General features: G+C 41.4%; 1 protein-coding gene across 12 annotated transcripts in view; it reads right to left on the bottom strand.

Annotated features, from left to right (window-relative positions):
- SEMA6D (semaphorin 6D) overlaps nt 1-19,929 on the bottom strand; it is a 172,117-nt gene that overhangs the window by 11,001 nt on the left and 141,187 nt on the right. For all 12 annotated transcript variants that reach the window (XM_038580321.1, XM_038580322.1, XM_038580320.1 and 9 more), the window contains exons 2-9: nt 3,402-3,565; nt 2,895-3,006; nt 2,264-2,324; nt 2,091-2,153; nt 1,880-1,981; nt 1,568-1,658; nt 815-934; nt 54-142 (exon numbers count right to left, since the gene is read on the bottom strand). In XM_038580321.1, coding sequence (XP_038436249.1) covers nt 54-142; nt 815-934; nt 1,568-1,658; nt 1,880-1,981; nt 2,091-2,153; nt 2,264-2,324; nt 2,895-3,006; nt 3,402-3,510 — 747 coding nt within the window. In that variant the 5' untranslated portion in view covers nt 3,511-3,565. The remainder of the gene's footprint in view (nt 1-53; nt 143-814; nt 935-1,567; nt 1,659-1,879; nt 1,982-2,090; nt 2,154-2,263; nt 2,325-2,894; nt 3,007-3,401; nt 3,566-19,929) is intronic.

The raw sequence follows: 19,929 nt of genomic DNA, 5'->3' as shown, positions 1-19,929 counted from the left end.
GCTCGATTCCATGCAGTACAAGTCCATAATACAAGTCAAGTGTATATACTTGCCTTGCCTAAATTATTATGTTCTACAGCAATTTCTCGAAAGAAGAAATAGACATAGTTTCCATATTCTATGGCATGAAGAAAATGTGGCTCTGAAAGAAAAATTGAAAACAAACTGGTTCCTAAAGGGTAATTCAATTAGCACAAGACCCCGGCTGCTAGGCTAGGCATGACTGACAGGTGTAGCAGAGCTCTGTTGAAGCCAGTGAGAACTCCAACACACCAACGAGCTCAAGGAGTCCCAATATGGGTGTGCTGGAGCTTTAAGGAACCCACGGTCTTTCATGTCAGCTAATGGACTGTAAAAAGCCTACAGGAACTGAACTACAGCAAAGGTCTTTGTTTCAACAGATTTATTCATTAACCTATTTAACTAGGGAAGAAAACTTCCTATACTGAGAATAAAAAAATCTTGGTATCTAGACTCGAAAGGACAAAATGCCTCTAATCAACTCTCGCTATTAACCCTGCAGGATTGGGGTAGATGGGCATGGGCAAGGAACATTATGTGCATTTAGACGTAGGCGAATTGGCACACGGAAATGAGATCTCTCTTTCTGGGGGTCAACCAGGATAAAATTGTAGATGAATCTACTTTCCTGACATGGCGGCTAATCTTCTCTTTCCAATGTCAGAGCAACTTGTTCTTGCTCTAATTAAACAATATAAAGTCATGCACTGAACCTCCTGATGCCATGGCTCCTGTTCCCACTTGGCCATCCCAACCCCCTTGGTGATCCCACAACACTGCTTTTCGAAGGTACCTTTTATCCATTTGGAATCATATTTTATTGTACGAAGGGCAGATCCATCACCCATGCTTCGATAAATAACAGCATCACTGGCCAAGAAGTCAGCCACTGTGGCAGAATATAGCTTCCCATCTGAAACCAGAGTTATAATTTGGGTAAAATAACCATAATTATTCTGTAGTGTGTTATCCCATGTAGTGTGTTATACCCTTTGGAGTGCTTTCACCTGTTATCCCTTTTTATGCAAATAGGCCTAGACCTGAGGCTCATAATCAACCTGTGACAGGTTGCCCCATGGTATTACCTAATTTCACAGATTAAGGATCTAAGTATCACAAAGTTAAGCAACTTATTCAGGGTCATTGACCTCATTAACAGCAGAGCCAAGTGTCAGAACACTTATGCTCACTTTTATTTTATTTTTTTAAGATTTTATTTATTTATTCATGAGAGACACAGGGAGAGAGAGGCAGAGACACAGGCATCAGGAGAAGGCTCCTTGCAGGAAGCCTGATGCGGGACTTGATCCCGGATCCCAGGATCATACCCTGAGACAAAGGCAGATGCTCAACCACTGAGCCACCCAGGCGTCCCTTACGCTCACTTTTAAATCCTCATTTTGGAAATCTTTTTTTCATAGCTCCTGGACTTCGAAACACCTATATCAAGGTAGCTACCCTAGTTATGAGCTTTTTTCTTTCTTTAAATTCCTTTTTACCTTCAATGTCATTAATCATTTATATTCATTACACTAAAGGATCTTACCAGCAAAAAGGGCAACATTGGTTTGTCTGGCATCAAATGGGCATCTTGCCAGGCCACTAATTTCCTCTCCATCATACTCTAAGGTATTCAACTATAAAAGAAAAATAAATAGCTGGTGTCACATCTGTTCAATGTACCTGTTTGAAGGCAATACCGCTTTATTTGTACTGAAATTCTATTTGAAGAATTTTGTCTTTATTCTTCCATAGCATTAGGGATAAATGGGTTATAGCAGAAAGGATTCAACTCTAACAGCATGGCAGCGAAGAAAAAAAGTTGATAAAAAAAGCACACCGTATGAAATATACTCACCCTATAGTATCTGCACATGGGATTGAATGCATTGGTACCACATACAAAAACCATCTCATCATTTCTTGGGACAAATACTTTAATAAAGTTGTGGCATTCATCCTAAAGAAAGTAATCATTAAATTACTATTAGACATTCCATATGCTGACATTGTGAGAGGAAGCCCACATAAAGACTAACTCTGGCAGAGAACTCGTCTGTTTTACTTACTTTATGTTTGCCCTTCATAGCACAGTTTTCTCGGTCCTGTTGTCTTGACCGCCATGTCAGTTTCTGTATTAATCAAGCAAAACCAAAGTTCGATGTTTTAACTGAAAATTTTTGGAGGGGAGGGAGACATTATTCAAATTCCAAGGGAATGCAAGTAAGTTTCATTTGCTCACCTTGCTTGGTATTACTTCTGTCTTGGGGACTTCATTTAAGTTTACTGTATAAACTTGATCCCTGTTGGAAACAAGGCAATAAGTCACATCATGTGAATGCATAAAAATGTTAAGCTGCTTCTTCCTATTTTATTTTTACAGATCTGCCTTTATTGTATTTTGGAGATCATTTGGATTTTTCTCTGTCTCCAACAAAGTCAACAAAGAGTACTTTTTCATTAGTGAGACGCTTTTTATCTATCACTGTAGTTATTAGGGAGCAAGGAAAGCTCTTCTCTTCAGGCATGGGTCAAACTGCTACTTGGTATTAGCATAGGCATACTTCTAATATTTGCTCGAATAATTCTAAGTTAAAAAAAGAATAAAGAAAGATTTTTTTTCCCCTCTGCTGCTTTAGGAATAAAGAATGGTGTATGATTTCTTGATGGCAGTAATAAAATAGCACCGCTGAAGGCTTTAGCTCTGTATTTTGTTCGTGGTACACAACACTGACTCTTCTCGGTGAATATTTTTGGCTACTTGCAATTTTTGATCACAATCACATATTAGTTTTTCATGAACTAGACACATTAATGCAAGCACCACAAGAGAAAAGAATTTTAATCTAATAAACCAACGAGAGGAAAATTACCTGCCAGCAATATAAAGTGTGTCTCGAATTTTCAACATCAGCTGAAAGTCCAGCCTGTGCTGGGATTCATTGCCTGAAGGGCGTCCTCTAAAAACCGGATATTGCCTTGAATCTGCAAGTAAAAATGGGCTAAACCATCAGTCAGGATTATGGAGCTGAAGAATCAATATACAGCATTGATTAGCTGTATATACTAGTTGTAGAAGGGTTTTAACTAAATTCCTCTCTTAAGGTCCTGAATATAAATGAATAAAAGACAGTGAACGTTAGCAAATGGTCTTTTTCTTTTACCAGAAAATATATAACCCGTACATGGGTTGCTTGAGAAAAGCAACCAACAAAGCTGTCCCATTTTCTCCAAACACTAAGCAATGACTCTGGATCAATTAATATGCAAAACAGTCTTAAGACATATAAAAAACTCTTTCTAAAAAGCGACACACTTAGAGAATCAAAACCAAAAAAGCTCCCTTCTCAGAAAAGAAGCATGTTCTTTAGATTACTTACAGTGATAATCAACAGTATTGAGGGGTTCATCATCTTCAGGAAAGCTGACTGCCCTCAGCTGGGAAATCATCAGGAGCAGCATGTAGGCACAAAGCAGGAAGAACCTCATGGTGGGGCCAAGATGAAGTCAGAGCAGCCCCTCCTCAGAAGTCCCACTTAGCTACCTGAAAAACGAAGACAATTTGGGGAGATCTCTGGTGTGATAAAACTTTCTCATCTGTAAGTGGTTCAATTTTCACCATGAGCTCTCTCCAGTGCCCCCTCCCACCAGGAGCCCTGGCAGCAGGTGGGGGTGAGGTAGCTCTCAAAACAGGCAAGACTCGGCAACGTGCCAGGCCTGATTAAAGCATCTGGTGAGCATATTGAAGTTTTAGGCACATTTGCAAGAGTTTTTGAGGTAACTATGTATGTCATCACAGCAAGATCACCAGAACCACAAACAGAAACGCTGGCTGCTGACTTGGCAAGAAGATGGGCTAAGTTGGGATTAGAATTTTAATTAAACTCCAATTTGCTTCCCTTCCCCCAGCCTGAAATACATCCAGTACAGCTTGTCTCTGCACCGCCCATCCCCAGCACCCCTCCACCCCTGCCATAAAATGGCCAAGCTGTCTTGCAAAGATCCAGGGAGCTGATGGTCCTTTCACCCCTCATCAGATCTTTGCTAAAGGTATTGCCAAATTCCCAGCATTACTCAAGCCTGAGCCCTAAATTCTTAAGTAGAACAGTTCTCTTAGTTTACTAAGACAAACATGGAAGCAAGGACATGAATGACACTGAATTAGGGTAAAGAGAATTAAAAGAAATGAAATGATTTCACGATCTATCAATTAAGCAGGACAGAACTAAAGCAGCACAGCTGACACCAGACCACTAGGGAAGTCTACCTTTTTACATAAAACCATTTGGACACAAACCAATACTCTAAGTATGCCTGTCCTCTTAGCTTTATTGAACTTTAAAACCATAGGGGTCCTTAGGGACCATCTAGTCCAGCCTCCTCATTTTTCAGATGAGAAAACCATGGGCTGGAAAAATTAAGGGACTTAATGAGTTTCAGGGAGCTATATAGAACATGATCAGGGTACAGACTCACATCAACTGAGTCTCCATCCATGCTCTTTTCATCAACTTAAATGATGAAATTAAGTGACTTTTTTTTTGTTCAAAAATATAGCATTACAAAAAATCTTTTTGGGCTAATGAATATATCCATTATCTTTACTGAAGTTTCACAGGTGTATGCATATGTTAGATTTTTATCAAACTGTACATTTACAACGTGCAATATATTGTATGTCACCATCTCTTCAAAGCCCATAGCATTAATTGCATAATATTATCTCTCAAAAATTAAAAAAAAAACTTCAGCTGTTATTACTTTATTAAAAAAGAAAATTAGGGCTCTGCTGGGCCAATGGGATGGCTGTTTTGAAACTGTAAATGCCCTACTGTGTAACAATACTACCCTGTCCTTGGTCATATGGTCACTTACAGGTACTGTACTGAACAGTTATAGCATTTAAGCTTTATCTCCAGCCTCATCTACCTAAGAACTTTGGGAGATATCATGAGAATCACTTCAAATTCTGGGTGAGTCCAACAACTCAACTGGGTACTTACTGTGCCTCTTTTATCTTCTCAATGTCAAACACACAGATGCACAGGCATGTGAGCTATGCAAGGCTTTCAATGTTTGTCTTTCTAACTAGAAGCCATGTACATGAGAGTGTTTGAATCCTAGCTTTGCAAAAGAGAGAACGATATTGCAGTATAGTTTTTCTTAATGAAGAATTAATCCAAAGTAAGTTAACACATCAAAAATGGCCCGCAAAAAGCATGGTGGAGTGGGACCTGTGGCAGCATCATTTTGTACTCAAGTCAAAAGAGTGTGGATGTTGGCAGTAGTCTAACTTAGGCTTGGTTGGAACTCCACAATTACTAGCTGATTGACCTGAGGAAGCTTCTTCCATCTCTCTGAACATTCATTTCCTCATTTATAATATGGAGATAATACTACCTTATTCACTGGGTGAAAAGGAAGTAAATGTCCGGCTCCTATAAATTCTGAGCAAAGTTAGTCCTCCTCACCCACTCCTTACTGAACACCATGCACATGACCTTGACCTGAAGAATTTGGACAGAGTCTGGGAAAAAGATGCCCTAAAGTATTAAAGCTATTTGGCCATTTTTTCCCCAGAGAGTTATTCTAAAATACAAAAGGATTATGAGGTATCTGGATGGCTCAGTCAGCAAAGCATCTGCCTTTGGCTTGGGTCCTGATCCCAGGGTCCTGGGATAGAGGCCTGTGTCGGACCGCTTGCTCACCAGGAACCCTTGCTTCTCCCTCTGCCCCTCCCCCTGCTTGTGCTCTCACCCTCTCAAATAAATAAATAAAAGGGATACTTGGGTGGTTCAGTGGTTGAGGGTCTGCCTTCAGCTCAGGGCGTGATCCTGGAGTCCCTGGATCGAGTTCCACATTGGGCTCCCTGCATGGAGCCTGCTTCTCCCTCTGCCTGTGTCTGCCTCTCTGTCTCTCTGTCTCTCATGAATAAATAAATAAAATTTAATAAATAAATAAATACAATCTTTAAAAAAGATCAAATGCAAAAGGATTATTTTTAGAATAATTTTTACAACTTGAGCCTATTTTTATCAAACCTAGAAAAGAAGGTAAAAAAAATACTGTCAATCCTACCATCCTAACATAAAAACCATAATGATTTGGTTCTAGTCTTTTTGCCACATGCACATATTTTCAATGATGACAAGGTGACCTCTTATAATGTACCACTTCTCCAGCAGAAGCAGAGTCTTCCTGTCTTACTTTTCTACCATTTTTCCTTTTTTTTTTTTTTTTTTTTTTTTTTTTTGCCATTTATACAGACCCTGGAAAGTTGAAGTAGTATAAAAACATGAAATGTTCCCATAAGAACAAAATTCTGCTATGACATCAATCCCAAACTTCATTCTCTGGATGAAAAGTCACTGGGTGTTTCTGCTAGGTGTCAGGGAAAAAAAATCAGGAACACCAATCAATTCTTTTTTTTTTTTTTTTTAACACCAATCAATTCTAAAGAAACTTAGAAATATCTGTGTGAAAACAAGAGGCAGGCAGCTCTGTGAATCTCTCTCCACCATGACAGGTAAGTGAATGGTTCACATCATGAGGGCAGAATCTTGATGTCCCAGACAGCAGGACAGGGAGGGGCCCTCACCAGGAAGGGTGTCTTTCACATCTGTGATTCCAGCATTGAGTCTGAGGGTGAAATCACTGCTGACTCACTGGCAAACACCAAGTTGCCGGCTGAGCTATCATTTCCTATAATTCACGCATCTGACACTGCAGAAAGCAATTTCTCCTCATACCCTACCCCCACCCATCTCATCCTCTAAAAATAAAGCCCCACCACTAATTGCTTCCTGTCCCTGCATAAAGCTTTATTTTAAAAATTACTTTCAGATTTGCCATAGAAATTATAAATGGAAGTATTTACTGTAAAATATATACCAAAGTAAGAGACTGAGTTGGGAAGGGAAGGATCTAGAAATTCCTGAGAGAAACAAACTAGGGAGATTTATTTGCATAGAAGCCCCTCAGACTATCTGGGTTTGACCTTATTTAAGGAAATATCTCAGAATTCCAGGGCTCGGTAAAATCATGAGACTAGTTATGCTGAAGAAGAACAAGTCAAGAGGCAGGACAAAATGTTGGAAAAGAATACAGACCTTGGGATTTGAAAAGTCTGGTTCAAACTTGCTTGTGCCATTTACTGGCTCTGGGATCTTGCTTAGGTGGGCTTAACCTCACAAAGCCTCCGTTTCCTTAAGTGTAAGTTAGGAAAATTGCCGTTACTACCTTAAAGGCTCTTCTGAGGATTAAAGGAGACAACCTATGTAAAACACCTAACATAGCAGAATTTGGCTCATAATAAATCGCTTGTAAATTTTAGTAGGTATTATTATGACTATTACTGTTACCTCCTATTGGGCAAAAATGACCCCAAAAGGGGAAAGAAATGCTCACTCTTTTATCTCGTACAACTATTTACAAACCACTTATGTTTGCCATCATCGCAATGACAGGAGTGTTCTGAGAGGGTAAAGGTACAGCTTCAGATGGGGATGCTTCTGAGAAGGAGGGAACCACCTTCCTCATGCCTAAATGAGATTTCTCCTTCCAGCCAGAGAACAGGGGAAACTGAGTAAGTATATTTTGTCAGTTTTTGGTATTATATATAGGCATCTCCTACGTGTTTCCAATGTTAAAGCCTAAATATAATGAGGGAAGCTCTTGAAAGCAGTTCAGAGCCGCCAAGACAGCAAGGCTCTGAGTCGCAGAATCCTTGAGAAGGGAGGGTGCCAGGAAATGAGCTCCAGACTTAGCACTTGAGTTCATATTATGGGGTTTGCTGATTCTTTCTAAAGATTTATTTACTTGAGAGAGAGAGAGAGAGAGAGAGAGAGAGAGAGAAGTAGAGAGGGGGAGGGGCAGAGGGAGAGAATTTTCTAGCAGACTCCCCGCTGAGCATGGAACCCAATGTGGGGTTTGATCTCACCACCCTGTGATCATGACCCGAGCTGAAACCAAGAGGTGGATGCTTAACCAACTGATCCACCCGGGTGCCCCAGGATTTGCTGACTGTCAAACTACCTAAAGATGAGAGTATAGCTAGGTAGAAAAGCTGGATTTTAGCAGTATCAAGTTTAGGGCCCACTCAGGAGTCCCAGTAAATATCTGCAGGCTTTCTTTTGGACCTCTGAAGATCTATATACTAAGGAGAGGAGGCAACATGAGGTAGACCAAACTGCACAAAAACTCCAATGTGGTCTCCAAAAAACTAAGTTCTGGACTGAATAGATGTAATCTCTTCCCACTCCAGCTCCTTGAATAAAAGATAAGGTGAGTCCTCTCTAGAGGAAAATAGTATTATCTGGAGACTGTAATTTTTTAATACAAAATGCTTAATTTTTTAATTAAGTAATTTACAGCAATTGCTAGACTTTCGAGGAACTAAGACTAAGAGAGAAAGGAAGACAACAGAAATAGGCCCACAGGTAACACAGATATTAGAGTTATGGGATGTAGATTTAAAAAAATAATTATTTTGTCCAAGAGAATATATGACAAGATGGAGAATTTCACCAGAAAACTGGACTCTATTAAAAAAGAATTAAATGGAAATTCTACCACAGAAAAAGCACAATCATTAAAGCATCTAAATAGATGTGTCTAGCAGCATATTTCTTGTAGCTGAAGAAAGGATTAATGAATTAGAAGATGGCTTAATAGAAACTATCAGACAGATACATGTAGAACAAAGGTGTTGGGAAAAGCAGATGAGAGAGAAAGAGACACCTAGGATCTTAGGAAAACATCTAATGTCAAAGTGGCAGTGAGCGAAGACAGAGTAGATGGAAGCAACATTTGATGAGACAATGGCTGCATTCTTTTTCAAAACTGGCCAAAAATCATAAATCTCACATTCAAGAAACAAGAACTTCTAAATACAAAGAAAAACACAAACACATCAAAGTCGAGATGCTGAACCAAAGACAAAAAAAGTGTTAAAAGCTAAAAGATATTATACCTTCAAAAAAGCAAGAATACTACTAACAGCTGACTTATCAATAGAAATGATGGAATCCAATAGACCATAGAATGACATTTTTACAGTCCTGAAAGAAAGTAAATTCTCAGGCTAGAGTTCTATTACTAGCACAAATATCCTTAAAAAATGAAGGCAAAATAAAGACATTTTAGACCGACAAAAGCCGAGAGATTTATTGTTAGCAAATCCTCCAGACTAAAAGAAATATTGAAATGGAGTTCTTTAAGTAGGATAATGTACAGGGTTGGTTAATAGAAATTCCTTTTATAGTTATAGAATAGTGGTCAAATTTGAAATTAATAAATCCCAGATAAATAAATTGGTATAGAGTCTATGTCTCCCTGAAAATTTTATTAGTGCAAAGGAAAAGAGACTTCAGAAATGGAGTAGGCATACTTGAGCCCCAGTCCAAAGAACCCAGATAGATACCATGCTGATTTTATTTTTTTATTTTTTAAAGATTTTATTTATTTATTCATGACACACACACACACACAGTCAGAGACACAGGCAGAGGGAGAAGCAGGCTCCATGCAGGGAGCCTGATGTAGGACTTGATCCCGGGACCCCAGGATCATGCCTTGGGCTGAAGGCAGGTGCTAAACCACTGAGCCACCCGGGTTGCCCACCGTACTGATTTTAAAGCTCTGCCCTGGCTATCTTCTGTAGATTCCACTTCTTGAAGAGGAGCTTTTCAGACTCACATACTGCATATACCTCGGGATCTGAAAGTGGAGTTGGTTCCTCCCACTTTCCCAATTACTCTTCCTCATCTGAGAACTTCATGCTCTTCAAAAAAACAAACAACAAACAAAACAGAAAAACAACGCCCCTCCCCCCCAAAAAAACTGAAACCTTTCTATTTGGGGTTTTGCCTTTCCTCCTCCTTTTCAGCTGATAACTTCCTAGTCACCTTTTCTAAGATAAACTTTTCAAAGACTTTAGTAGCCCTGGTCTATACTTCCACTCTGGCACTTGTCATCAGCTTTAGCTTCTTCACCTCAAAACTCATAAAGTCAAGCACTGCATGCTCGACTCTCAGTCTCTTGTCCTTCCATCTTTCTTGTCTGGCCACTTTCACCCTGACTGCTCCTTCTCATCAGAGCCATCAGTCTCCCAACTGATCTTTCTTCTAATTAATTAGCCTTCCTCAATCTTGACATTATCACTTTATCCATCTTAGATGTAACAGTCATTAGTCAATCATTTCAATAATACTTCAGCCTGTATTCTAGACTTCATCCTTTGTATCCTTATCAGACTTTCTTGAAAACTTCTTACCTTAGATGAATTCAACCCTTCACCTTCTGCACCTGCCCCAGAGCAGCTGAACACCAGTGAAGACAACCATATCCTGGGACAACTGGGTAGTAACATCACAGAATTCTTGGTCACTGACTACAAGCACCACTATGATCGGAGGGGATGCTATGTTTCTCTACCAGGTTTGCCCACTCCCCAAATGAATAAGTTTAAGCTTTCCTTATTCTCTTCAAAGCCCTCATCTGATCCTTCCTGCTCTACTACATTCTTTCCTGCTATCCCATAGCTACTTCACTAAGAAATTCCTCAATCCCCCACCCCCTTCCCATTACCAGTGAGATCCATTGGCTGCATCCTCATCTAGCTTTTCTTCCTCCTGTTTTAAGAGGATTTTCACTCCCCAAGTCCTCTCTATGTTCTTTAAACCCAACCCTTTCTGTCTTTCCTGGAATAGAAAAAGCATGGATTATGTTTTTCTCTTTCTGGTAGAGTCTCTAACTTTTTATTGACTAAATACTATCCTTCAGCACTTAACTTGTCTAAGCTTCTCTCATCTCAAAAAAAAAAAAAAAAAAAAGTAAAAAGCTCCTGTGACCCCAGATCCTTCTCCAGCCACCACCTGCTTTTCTTTCCATTCAGATGCTTAAAGTTCTGTATTCTCACTGTTATCATTTCCTCACCTCCCACTCATTCTTCTACTTCCTCTGTTCTAGCTCCTCTCTCAATAACACCTTTCAGTAAAGACATGAGGACCTCCAGGTAGCTAAATGCAATGGATACTTCCAGCCCTGTCTCATATGATTGCCCAGTAGCTTTAGACACAGTTGACTGTTCACAGCTCATTAAAATACCATTCCCTGCCTTCCCTTATACCATATTCTTCTGACCTCTTACTTATTCTGTCCCTTGTCTCTCAAACGTGTCTAAATGCAGTAAAGCAAAAAAAAAAAAAAAAAAAAAAAAAAAAAAAAAAAAAAAAAAATGCAGTAAAGCATTATCATTTCAGAATATAAATCGTATCATATAGTCTCACAATCTCCCAGTAACTTTCTATTGCTCTTTGGAGAAAGCCCTGGTGTTTGTAATGGGGCCATTAAGATTTTCTGTGTTCTGAGTCCTGTCTCCATCTCCCGTCTTATTTGAGCCTGTCTCCTTTACACATGCTTCTACCATGCTGGCCCTGTGTCTGGCCAAGGACTGTGTCATTCAACCTACTTCCATCAAGCCTTTGTTCCTATTTAGACTCTGGATGTCCCTTCTTGTCTCCCATCCTTGGCCTAGTTAAGTCTTCCTAATTTTTTTAGAGCCTAGGGAAGATCCTTCTCAGTGCTTTGGGATAAGCATGTCTCACAGTTGTCTATACTTGAGACAACCGTGAATGAACAGCAAATGAAGGAAGAAACAAAACTAATCATGTGCCCTGAATCACCACAATCACCACAAGTCCTGCTGAATCTCTCAGGGCAAGATTAGCATTTCAGACTCCGGTCTAATCTAGATTTATTTAATACTGTTAAATAAACAAACGACGACTATAAAAAAGGGCAGCAGACCCAGGGAACCCCAAATAGAATTAGTTGAGTATGCTGTGAACTAAAGGAAAGAATAGGGGTGGAACCAGTGCTGTAGCTTAAGGGGCACCATTCATTCTATAGTCTATTACATTCCAGGGGGCAATGTTTACTTTGTAGTCCATGAGAATGATGGCCCCTGGAGTTACAGGTCTGCCACCTAACAAGCCCACAGAACGGAATGGAAAGGGAGCAATGGGTTTTAGGTAGATTGAAAAAACAGCAGAGAGAAGCAAATTAATTGTTATTTTTTGGAACCTACCAAGACTCAGAAGGTTGTAATTGAAGATCAATTACAAAAAGGTTATGTTTTAATAGCATTAATATGTCTGGATTCTAGGCAGTATGTTCCGTGTAGGGCTGTAGATTTTAATAAGTGCTCAACATCAGTATTTAATCAGAGTGATATGATAACCAGGCTGACAACATAGCCTTTTAAGTGTAAGAAGGTGAGAGGAAGAGATGATATACCAGTACTAGTATCAGAAGACCCTTAAGCAGAGCTGAGGTGGGTATTCTGGGCCCTTCTGAAGAGCTACCATGGGTTGCTCCCTGCATCCAAGCTCATCAGTGACTCCTGACTGATGGAATCTCTTGGAATAGCACCAACGGTCTTGTTTAAGGAATCTCTACTGCAATGTCACCCACCCCCACCCAATCCTCTCCTGCACATGGCCTTGGAAACCAGGTGCCATGTAAGAACAAATACATCCTCTCTTACTCTGGGCCAGGAAGAGGTGGCTGAAAGGCCTTTGAATCTGAGACCCTTCTGCCCTCTGGGAACTTGGGTGCCCAGGTAAGAGGAAGAGGCTTCAAAAGCATTGTCATGTTAATGACATTTTATAATCAACCACCTAAAACACTGCCCATGGCTTGTTGAGAAAATAGCAAGTCAGCTCTCTGACTCACCCTCCACAAGGCTGAATTTCTGTGGACACATCAGAATCTGGAAGGATATGCATCTTCAAGGAGTAGGGAAGAACCCTTGTGGGGACCTGGGGACTTGGAACAAAGGATATATCGGGGATTCTCCTCCCACTGACACTGGCAGCAGGAGAGGAAAGGGAACAGGAAGCAGGAGATTTGGGATCACAGACTTGCTGCGTGATCATGGACAAGTCTCTGGATTGAGTTTCCTTGTGTAATAAAAGGGGGTTGGGGACTGGAAGTGTAAGAACACTTCTTTCCCTACGAGTCTATGATCTTCTGAGGGCAGGATGAGAGTTAACTGTTTCTCCTCCCTACTCAAATAAACATCCCCATTGTCCACAGGTTCTTTCCCCTCAATATGTGAGCATCTCAAATGACTCCCATCACAGACACATAGTATTTCCCCTAATCCTGAGGGAGCCTCTGCTATCTCCCTCTCTCTCACCTCCTCTACCAAGTTTCCCTCAAGAGAAGTCTGAGCCCATTGTCTCCATTTTCTCACTTTTTATTAAATTTTTAACCCATGTCAGTCTAACTTCAACTCTTGCCCATCAACCACTGAATTACCAAACCGAACTCAACTCTCATCCTAAACCATCTTTCATCTCCCCAAGGTATTTAATCATGCTGGTCCTCCTCTCAGCTCTTGAATGTCACTTCTGGCTTTCAGTAGTTACCTCCTTACTTGTCCAGCTACTCCTTTTCAGCAAACTTCTCCAGCTTGTCCCAACATACTCACTCTTTGATGTGATTCTTCAGGGTTCCCCTTGGCTCTTTGGAGATTCACCCACACTACACCCACCCTTGACACTACCATCACTTAATTGATGAATGCCAAATCCACGTGTCTAGCACAGACCACATTCCTCAGCTGTGGAGCCAGCTGTCCAATTCTCCATCAGATATTTTGACCTCAGTTAAATATAAGCACTTTAAACTCAGAAGGTGCAAACCTGAACTTCATACACTTTGCCTTAACTTGTCCTCCTGCTAAATTCCATACAGAGCACAGGCTCTGGGTTTAAGTGCTTGGCTTCTTCTTTTTTTAAAAAAAGATTTTATTTATTTATTCATGAGAGACACAGAGAGAGAGAGAGGCAGAGACACAGGCAGAGGGAGAAGCAGGCTCCATGCAGGGAGCCTGATGCAGGACTCGACCCCAGCTCTCCAGGATCACACCCTCCTGGGCTGAAGGCAGCGCTAAACCACAGAGCCACCCAGGCTGCCCTAGCGCCTGGGTTCTAATTCACACACTATCACTTACTAACCATGTGACCTTGGATATAATACTTCATCTCTCAAAGTCACAATTTTTCTCGCCTAAAATGAGGATAATTGCAGCACTTACGTCATTACAATGATTCAGTGAAATGATGTATGCAACACATATAGCCAAACCCCGGTAAGGATCCAATAGTTACAGCTACTATTATTATTGTTGTCATTATTGATAATTTTTAATAACCTACTCAGTCACTTAAGCCTTAAACCTGAGAGTCATCCTAGATCTCTCCCTCTCTTTCATCTTCTCCAATCTGTTAGCACGCACTATTGATTTTTCCCTTTATCGTTCTAGAATACACTCTTAACTGGTTTTTGCTCTCCTACACTTAAGTTCATTCTCCAAAAGTCACTAGATTGATCTTTCCAAAGCGCAAACAGTATCATGTTACTTTCTTGTCTAAAAACAACTTAATGTCCTAAAGGCTTGTATGGTAAAATCCAAATTCATTTTCAGGGTTTACAAGTTCACCACATTCTGATTCTCACCAGCTTCTGTTTCACCTACCAATACTTCCCTACCTTGATCCCAAAGCAGTGTCTCCTGTGAATGATTCTGTCTACTTACCAACTCAGAATGTCCCTGGTTTTGCCTTTTTCCTATTCCTCCCTTCAATCCCAAATTCCTCGCCTTTGGCCACACTGCTCTCCTAAGGATGCCTAATCATAGTCACTACAACATAAACACTTCTATTACGGAACTTAGATAATAGTACTTACTTGTTTTCACCTCTTCTCTATTAAACTAGGATGCTGGAAATAGAGAGTAGATCTTAGTCATCCTCTATCCCAGCATCAAGCACAGGTCCTGTCAACTAGGAGGTCTTCAGTCATTATTTAATGAATCTAGGAAGAGGTAGATATACGAACGAGGTTGTACATGTAACAGGACTTAGCTACGGCGCAAGTACCACAAGAACATGTCTATACCATTGCCTCAAACACCTACAGTCTCAAGTCTACAACTGTTCTCCAATGCCATTGGCACACAACACTCATTAGCCCCCAATCCATGAGTTTCCAGGTGCTACAAAACCAAGAGGTTCTTCACAAATGGCAATAGATGTCTCTCTTCACACTTACCCATCATTAACAAATTGCTCTTTGATCCAGGAGTGATGGGCAATACGGGCCAAAGGAGTAAGTGATTTCTGTCACCCCCTCAACTGGAATTCCTGTTCATTTTGCAGCTTTTCCAGAACAAAGGAAAGGAAAGCAGAGCTGTTCCTGAGATTAAAGAATAGGGTATATGGGACTGGCAGGAAGCCTACTTGACTCCTCACTACACAACAACAACAACAAAATAAAATAAAAATCAGACAGCCATTAGGCAGAGATCCTGCAATGGGTAATTCTTTTCTTTGGCTGATAGCCTTTTTTTGCCAGTTAAAAGTAAGTAGTCCTAAAGCATAACTAAGCCAGAAATCAGCACAAATACTTTTCTAAGATCTCTCCTTTGGGCTAGATTCTGAAAGGAGAAAACAGGAAGGTGGCAGTAGATGGCACAGGAGGGAGGCACAGGCATGCTGCAGGGTAAGGAAGCCTTATATGTTCTTTATTAATGCCTTTATAATCGATGTCTTCCCCAAAGTCGGGCCAGTTTTGTTTAATTTCATTTAACATGTATGAGGAAAGCTGGCTATTTTTAAAGTTTTCTGAAAATTAAAGCAGTTCTTATGTAAGATTTTCAGTTTAAATATGAATTGTTTTAAAGCAAAGCGCACCAATATCTCCATCAGTAATGCTTCTGGTCAAATATTAATAATTCAAAAAAGAATTGAACTTAAAAGGAATTGAGCAGGAAGAGACATAAGACAGACTCTAACCTGTCTTTGCCAAATCCTAAGCAAATCAGAAACAGGGATCTCAGAATCTGACCCCTGATAAGAACCATGGCTCCGGGAAGCAAAATTCTAGTGACAACTTGTCTACGTGTTTTGCTGATCCGCCCTAACTCAAATTGGGTAACTTTTTAAAGGTAGATTGTCCTAGAAACAACCCTGATTTAACGTGAAAATAACCCCAGAAACTAATGAGTGGATAAGTCCTGTATCTAAGCCGAGAGGATCTGCTATCCAGGCAGATGAGAAACACATCAACTTCTTAAGAGATGAAGATGAGGACTAGCTTTGTGAAAATATAAAACCTAGGGACCTTCTATGATTGAGAAAGAAAAAAAAAATAGATAGCAGAAGATTGCTGTGACAGATACTAACACAACAGTGTGTTCTTTTTTCGGGGAGGACTGTAGGGCTTTCAAGCCTAACTTGGTGACGAGAGAAATTAAAAGCCTTTTCTTTTGTTATCTCGTCCATACACAGAGTCCCAGCTCGGACCTGGGTGCTCCCTGAGGGCATCCAGGAAAGGAACCATTCTAGACAAAAGAAGAGCTCAGGGTTCCAAGAGACGACTGAGATGCCAAAGGACCCAGCCTGTCTTTGGAACGTTGGCTTATTTTACCAGATGACCTGCTGGGGCTGCCATATGGCCTGCGCATGACATTCTGTTCGGGATAATAGGGCCTGGGTCCATGCCTGGCTCTGCTCTCTGGGCTGGGATGACAGAAGTAGAGCATGTTTGTTCTGATTCTGCTGACTTGTCTGATACCATCACTATGGAGTCTTAGCTTTTAACATCCTCCATGGCACCTTTTTCAGGTTTTCAAAAACATGAACATTACCCAGGCAAGGAAAGACTACTAAGGATGAGCTGCTGCTACTATTCCTGGAAGAGAAGAAGCAGATAAATGAAGGAATTTGTGATCCAAGAGTGGTAAAGCCAGTGCAGAACCTAGATGTCACAAGAGTCCAGTGATCTATGTCCCCCATCACCGCCAACAACAATAGCAATCGCTCTACGTTAAGGAGTTCGCATCTTCATGTTTTATATGCTGCAAACCGCCTCACCAGGGACCTCCAGGCAATGTCATGACTTAAAATGGTGCCCAAGGGTTTACAGGAGGGTTAAACTTTAACAACCCAGAGAAAGAGAAGTGGCCTTTTTTTTTTTTTTACATTTTAAAAACCAAAAATTCCTGGTTCAAGTCCTAGGATTCTGAGCTGCCAAAAACACAGCCTTTGAATTTGCCTTCTGTATCTGTAATGGTTGCTTGTCTGTGGCAGATGTGGAGATGGATTATAATGGTTCAGAAGGACCTAAGGCATCACCATTATCCACATTCCATTAGAAAATTCACTTCCACTTATTTTTTAAAATGCCTTTCCCTGGTGAAGAGTGCATGGCCTCTGTACTATCGTTGCAACTTCCTATGAGGTTATAATTATTTCAAAATAATTTTTAAAAAAGTTTGTCCTACTGATAGAAATGAGAGCCCTGGTGAGTTATGTTAGGCTCAACAGTCCTGGATTAAAAAAGAAGGTGTAAGCAAGAGTGAGAATGAATGGCCAGAGTGAATTTCCTTTTTTTTTTTCCTTAAGGATTTATTTATTTGACAGAGAGAGAGAGAGAGAGAGAGAGAGAGAGAGAATGTGCACAAGTAGATGGAGTGACAGGCAGAGAAAAAAGGAGAAGCAGGCTCCCTGCTGAGCAGAGAGCCTGATACGGGGCTGGATCCCAGGATCCTAGGATTCCAGGACAACGACCTGAGCCAAAGGCAGGTGCTTAACAGACTGAGCCACCCAGGCGCCCCTGGCCCGAGTGAATTTCATGGCTGGCAAAACCTCTGGGAGGGCCCAGCCGGGGTCTGAGTTATCTTACCTGAGACTCACCTGTAGACCTCTGTCTGCACTCTGCATCTGATCTGAGTTTTTGAAACATCTAGGTCCACAGAGGCAAACTGGGAGGGTAGGTCAATCATGCCACTTCCTGATTCTTACTAAGTCAACTCAACACCCAGAGGGTATGAGAAAAGCAGGGTCTTTTCTTCTACGAAGGGTAGGGCCTGCCTGAAGTGCCGGGCAAAGCAGCACCGGGATGGAGAATCTGGACCCTGGAGCCACAATGTCCACGTAGGAGTCCCAGCTTTGCCACTTAACTAGCCGTTTGCTCTTGAGCCACGAGGTTAACTACCCGCTGCACCTGAGTTTCTCTGAGGATTGAATGAGTTATTAAGAGAGCGTAGAGAATTCATGATCGGGTGAGTAGCAGGAAGATTGTGCAAGGCTAAAGGCACAACCTTGGAGGAAGGGTTGTGTGCTTCTAGAGCTAGCGCTGGAGAGAATTATGCTTCACACGTTATATTACCCTTATCTACATTTATTCTTGCCTCACCATATGAATCACTTCAGGGGGTACTAAGCTTACCCCCCCATCCCCCCGACATCAAACACACCTGGAGACACCAGGGAGTTAAGAAATCTGGATTCTATCTCTGATTCAGCTTCAGCTAGCTGGGAGGCCATGAGAAAGCCAATGCACCTCCCCTGGCTTCGGCTTCCTCCTCAGTATCATGAGACAGTTGGGCTAGAATGTCCGTGATCTTAAAGGCCTCCTTCAAGTCATTAGTTTATGATTCTGAACGTGGGGTCTGGTTTGAGAGAGGCTCTTTACCAAAAGCAAAATGATTCTTAATTCACACTTCTGAATTTTTCCTATAGCATTGATGTTGCCTAGGATACAAAGTGCAAGTACTCCCTCTGAACTCTGAGACTGAGGAGCGCTGTGATCGCTGCCTCTGATCCCGAACACCAAACCACAAACGGGCTTTCCAGTACGAACTGATGTGTTGAACGCAGAATGAGGCTCCACTGGCACTTATGGATGTGGATCTGGCATTCTTTTTTTTTTTTTTTTTTTTTTTTTTTAGATTTTATTTATTCATTCATGAAAGACACAGAGAGAGGAAGGCAGAGACATAGGCAGAGGGAGAAGCAGCCTCCAGGCAGGGAGCCCAGCCGGATGTGGGACTCGATCCTGGGACTGTGGATCACGTCCTGAGCCAGGGGCAGGTGCTCAACCGCTGAGCCCCCCCCCAGGCGTCCTCGGATCTGGCATTCTGGTGGACTCCCAGATGAATGGCAGAGGGTCCATTTTTCCCCCTCCCAATCGAGTAGCTTTGGGAAATGCTACTTGATGTGCTGCCTCTAGCTTCCCTGGATCTGGAGATCAGATGGAGCAAGCCCTCCCACCAGTAAACAGATCACTTTCAATTTCTTCTTTACATTTTATCATATGCTTGTTGGAAGCTCAGCTCACATATACCAGGGACCTCTGGGTTTCTTCATCTTTCTCTGTTCCCACATGTACTCTGTAGCTGACAGAGGTATTCCATGCACTTCTGTGTGTGACAGCAGCCCCCAGCTCTCAGGGATAGTCATACTATACCGGGGGCTGGGCAATGAGCTTTTCCCCTTTTATAGTGTTTTATGCTTTTAAGGCAAATATGCCTTATCTATTTTGGTCCTTAAAGGTTTAGGACAGAAATAATTATCTCTACTGAATTTCTCATCAGCTTCATGAGGACAGAAGTTACTACTATTCTCGACTTCATTTTTTTTTAAGGGGGGGTTGGGAGGGGCAGAGGGAAAGGGAGAGAATCTCAAGCAGACTCCCCGCTGAGCATGGACCCCCCCCCACCCGACCCCCCCCCCCCCCCGATGTGGGACTTGATATCACAACTCTGAGATCATGACCTGAGCTGAAACCAAGAGTCAGATGCCTAACCAACTGAGCCATCCAGGCACCCCTCTGGACTTTATCTTTACAACTACCATGGTGTCTGGTAGCAGATACCTACTTTGAGAATATTTGCTTTGAGTTAGTGAATGGATCTCTACTTACAACTGAGAAGTTAAAGAACTGCTTGAGGTAAGGCTGTGAAAAAGAGGCTTCTGGATCATCTATCTCCAGGTCTGCTGCTGTTTCCAATACCTCAACGGCTAATCTCGGAGAAGCTCAAGATGGATTTGCATA

Source organism: Canis lupus, chromosome 30 (genome assembly GCF_011100685.1).
Source record: "Canis lupus familiaris isolate Mischka breed German Shepherd chromosome 30, alternate assembly UU_Cfam_GSD_1.0, whole genome shotgun sequence".
In the NCBI taxonomy this organism is placed as follows: Eukaryota; Metazoa; Chordata; class Mammalia; order Carnivora; family Canidae; genus Canis; species Canis lupus.
The sequence above is the reverse complement of the archived record's forward strand: the minus strand, read 5'-3'. Positions and strand labels throughout refer to the sequence as shown.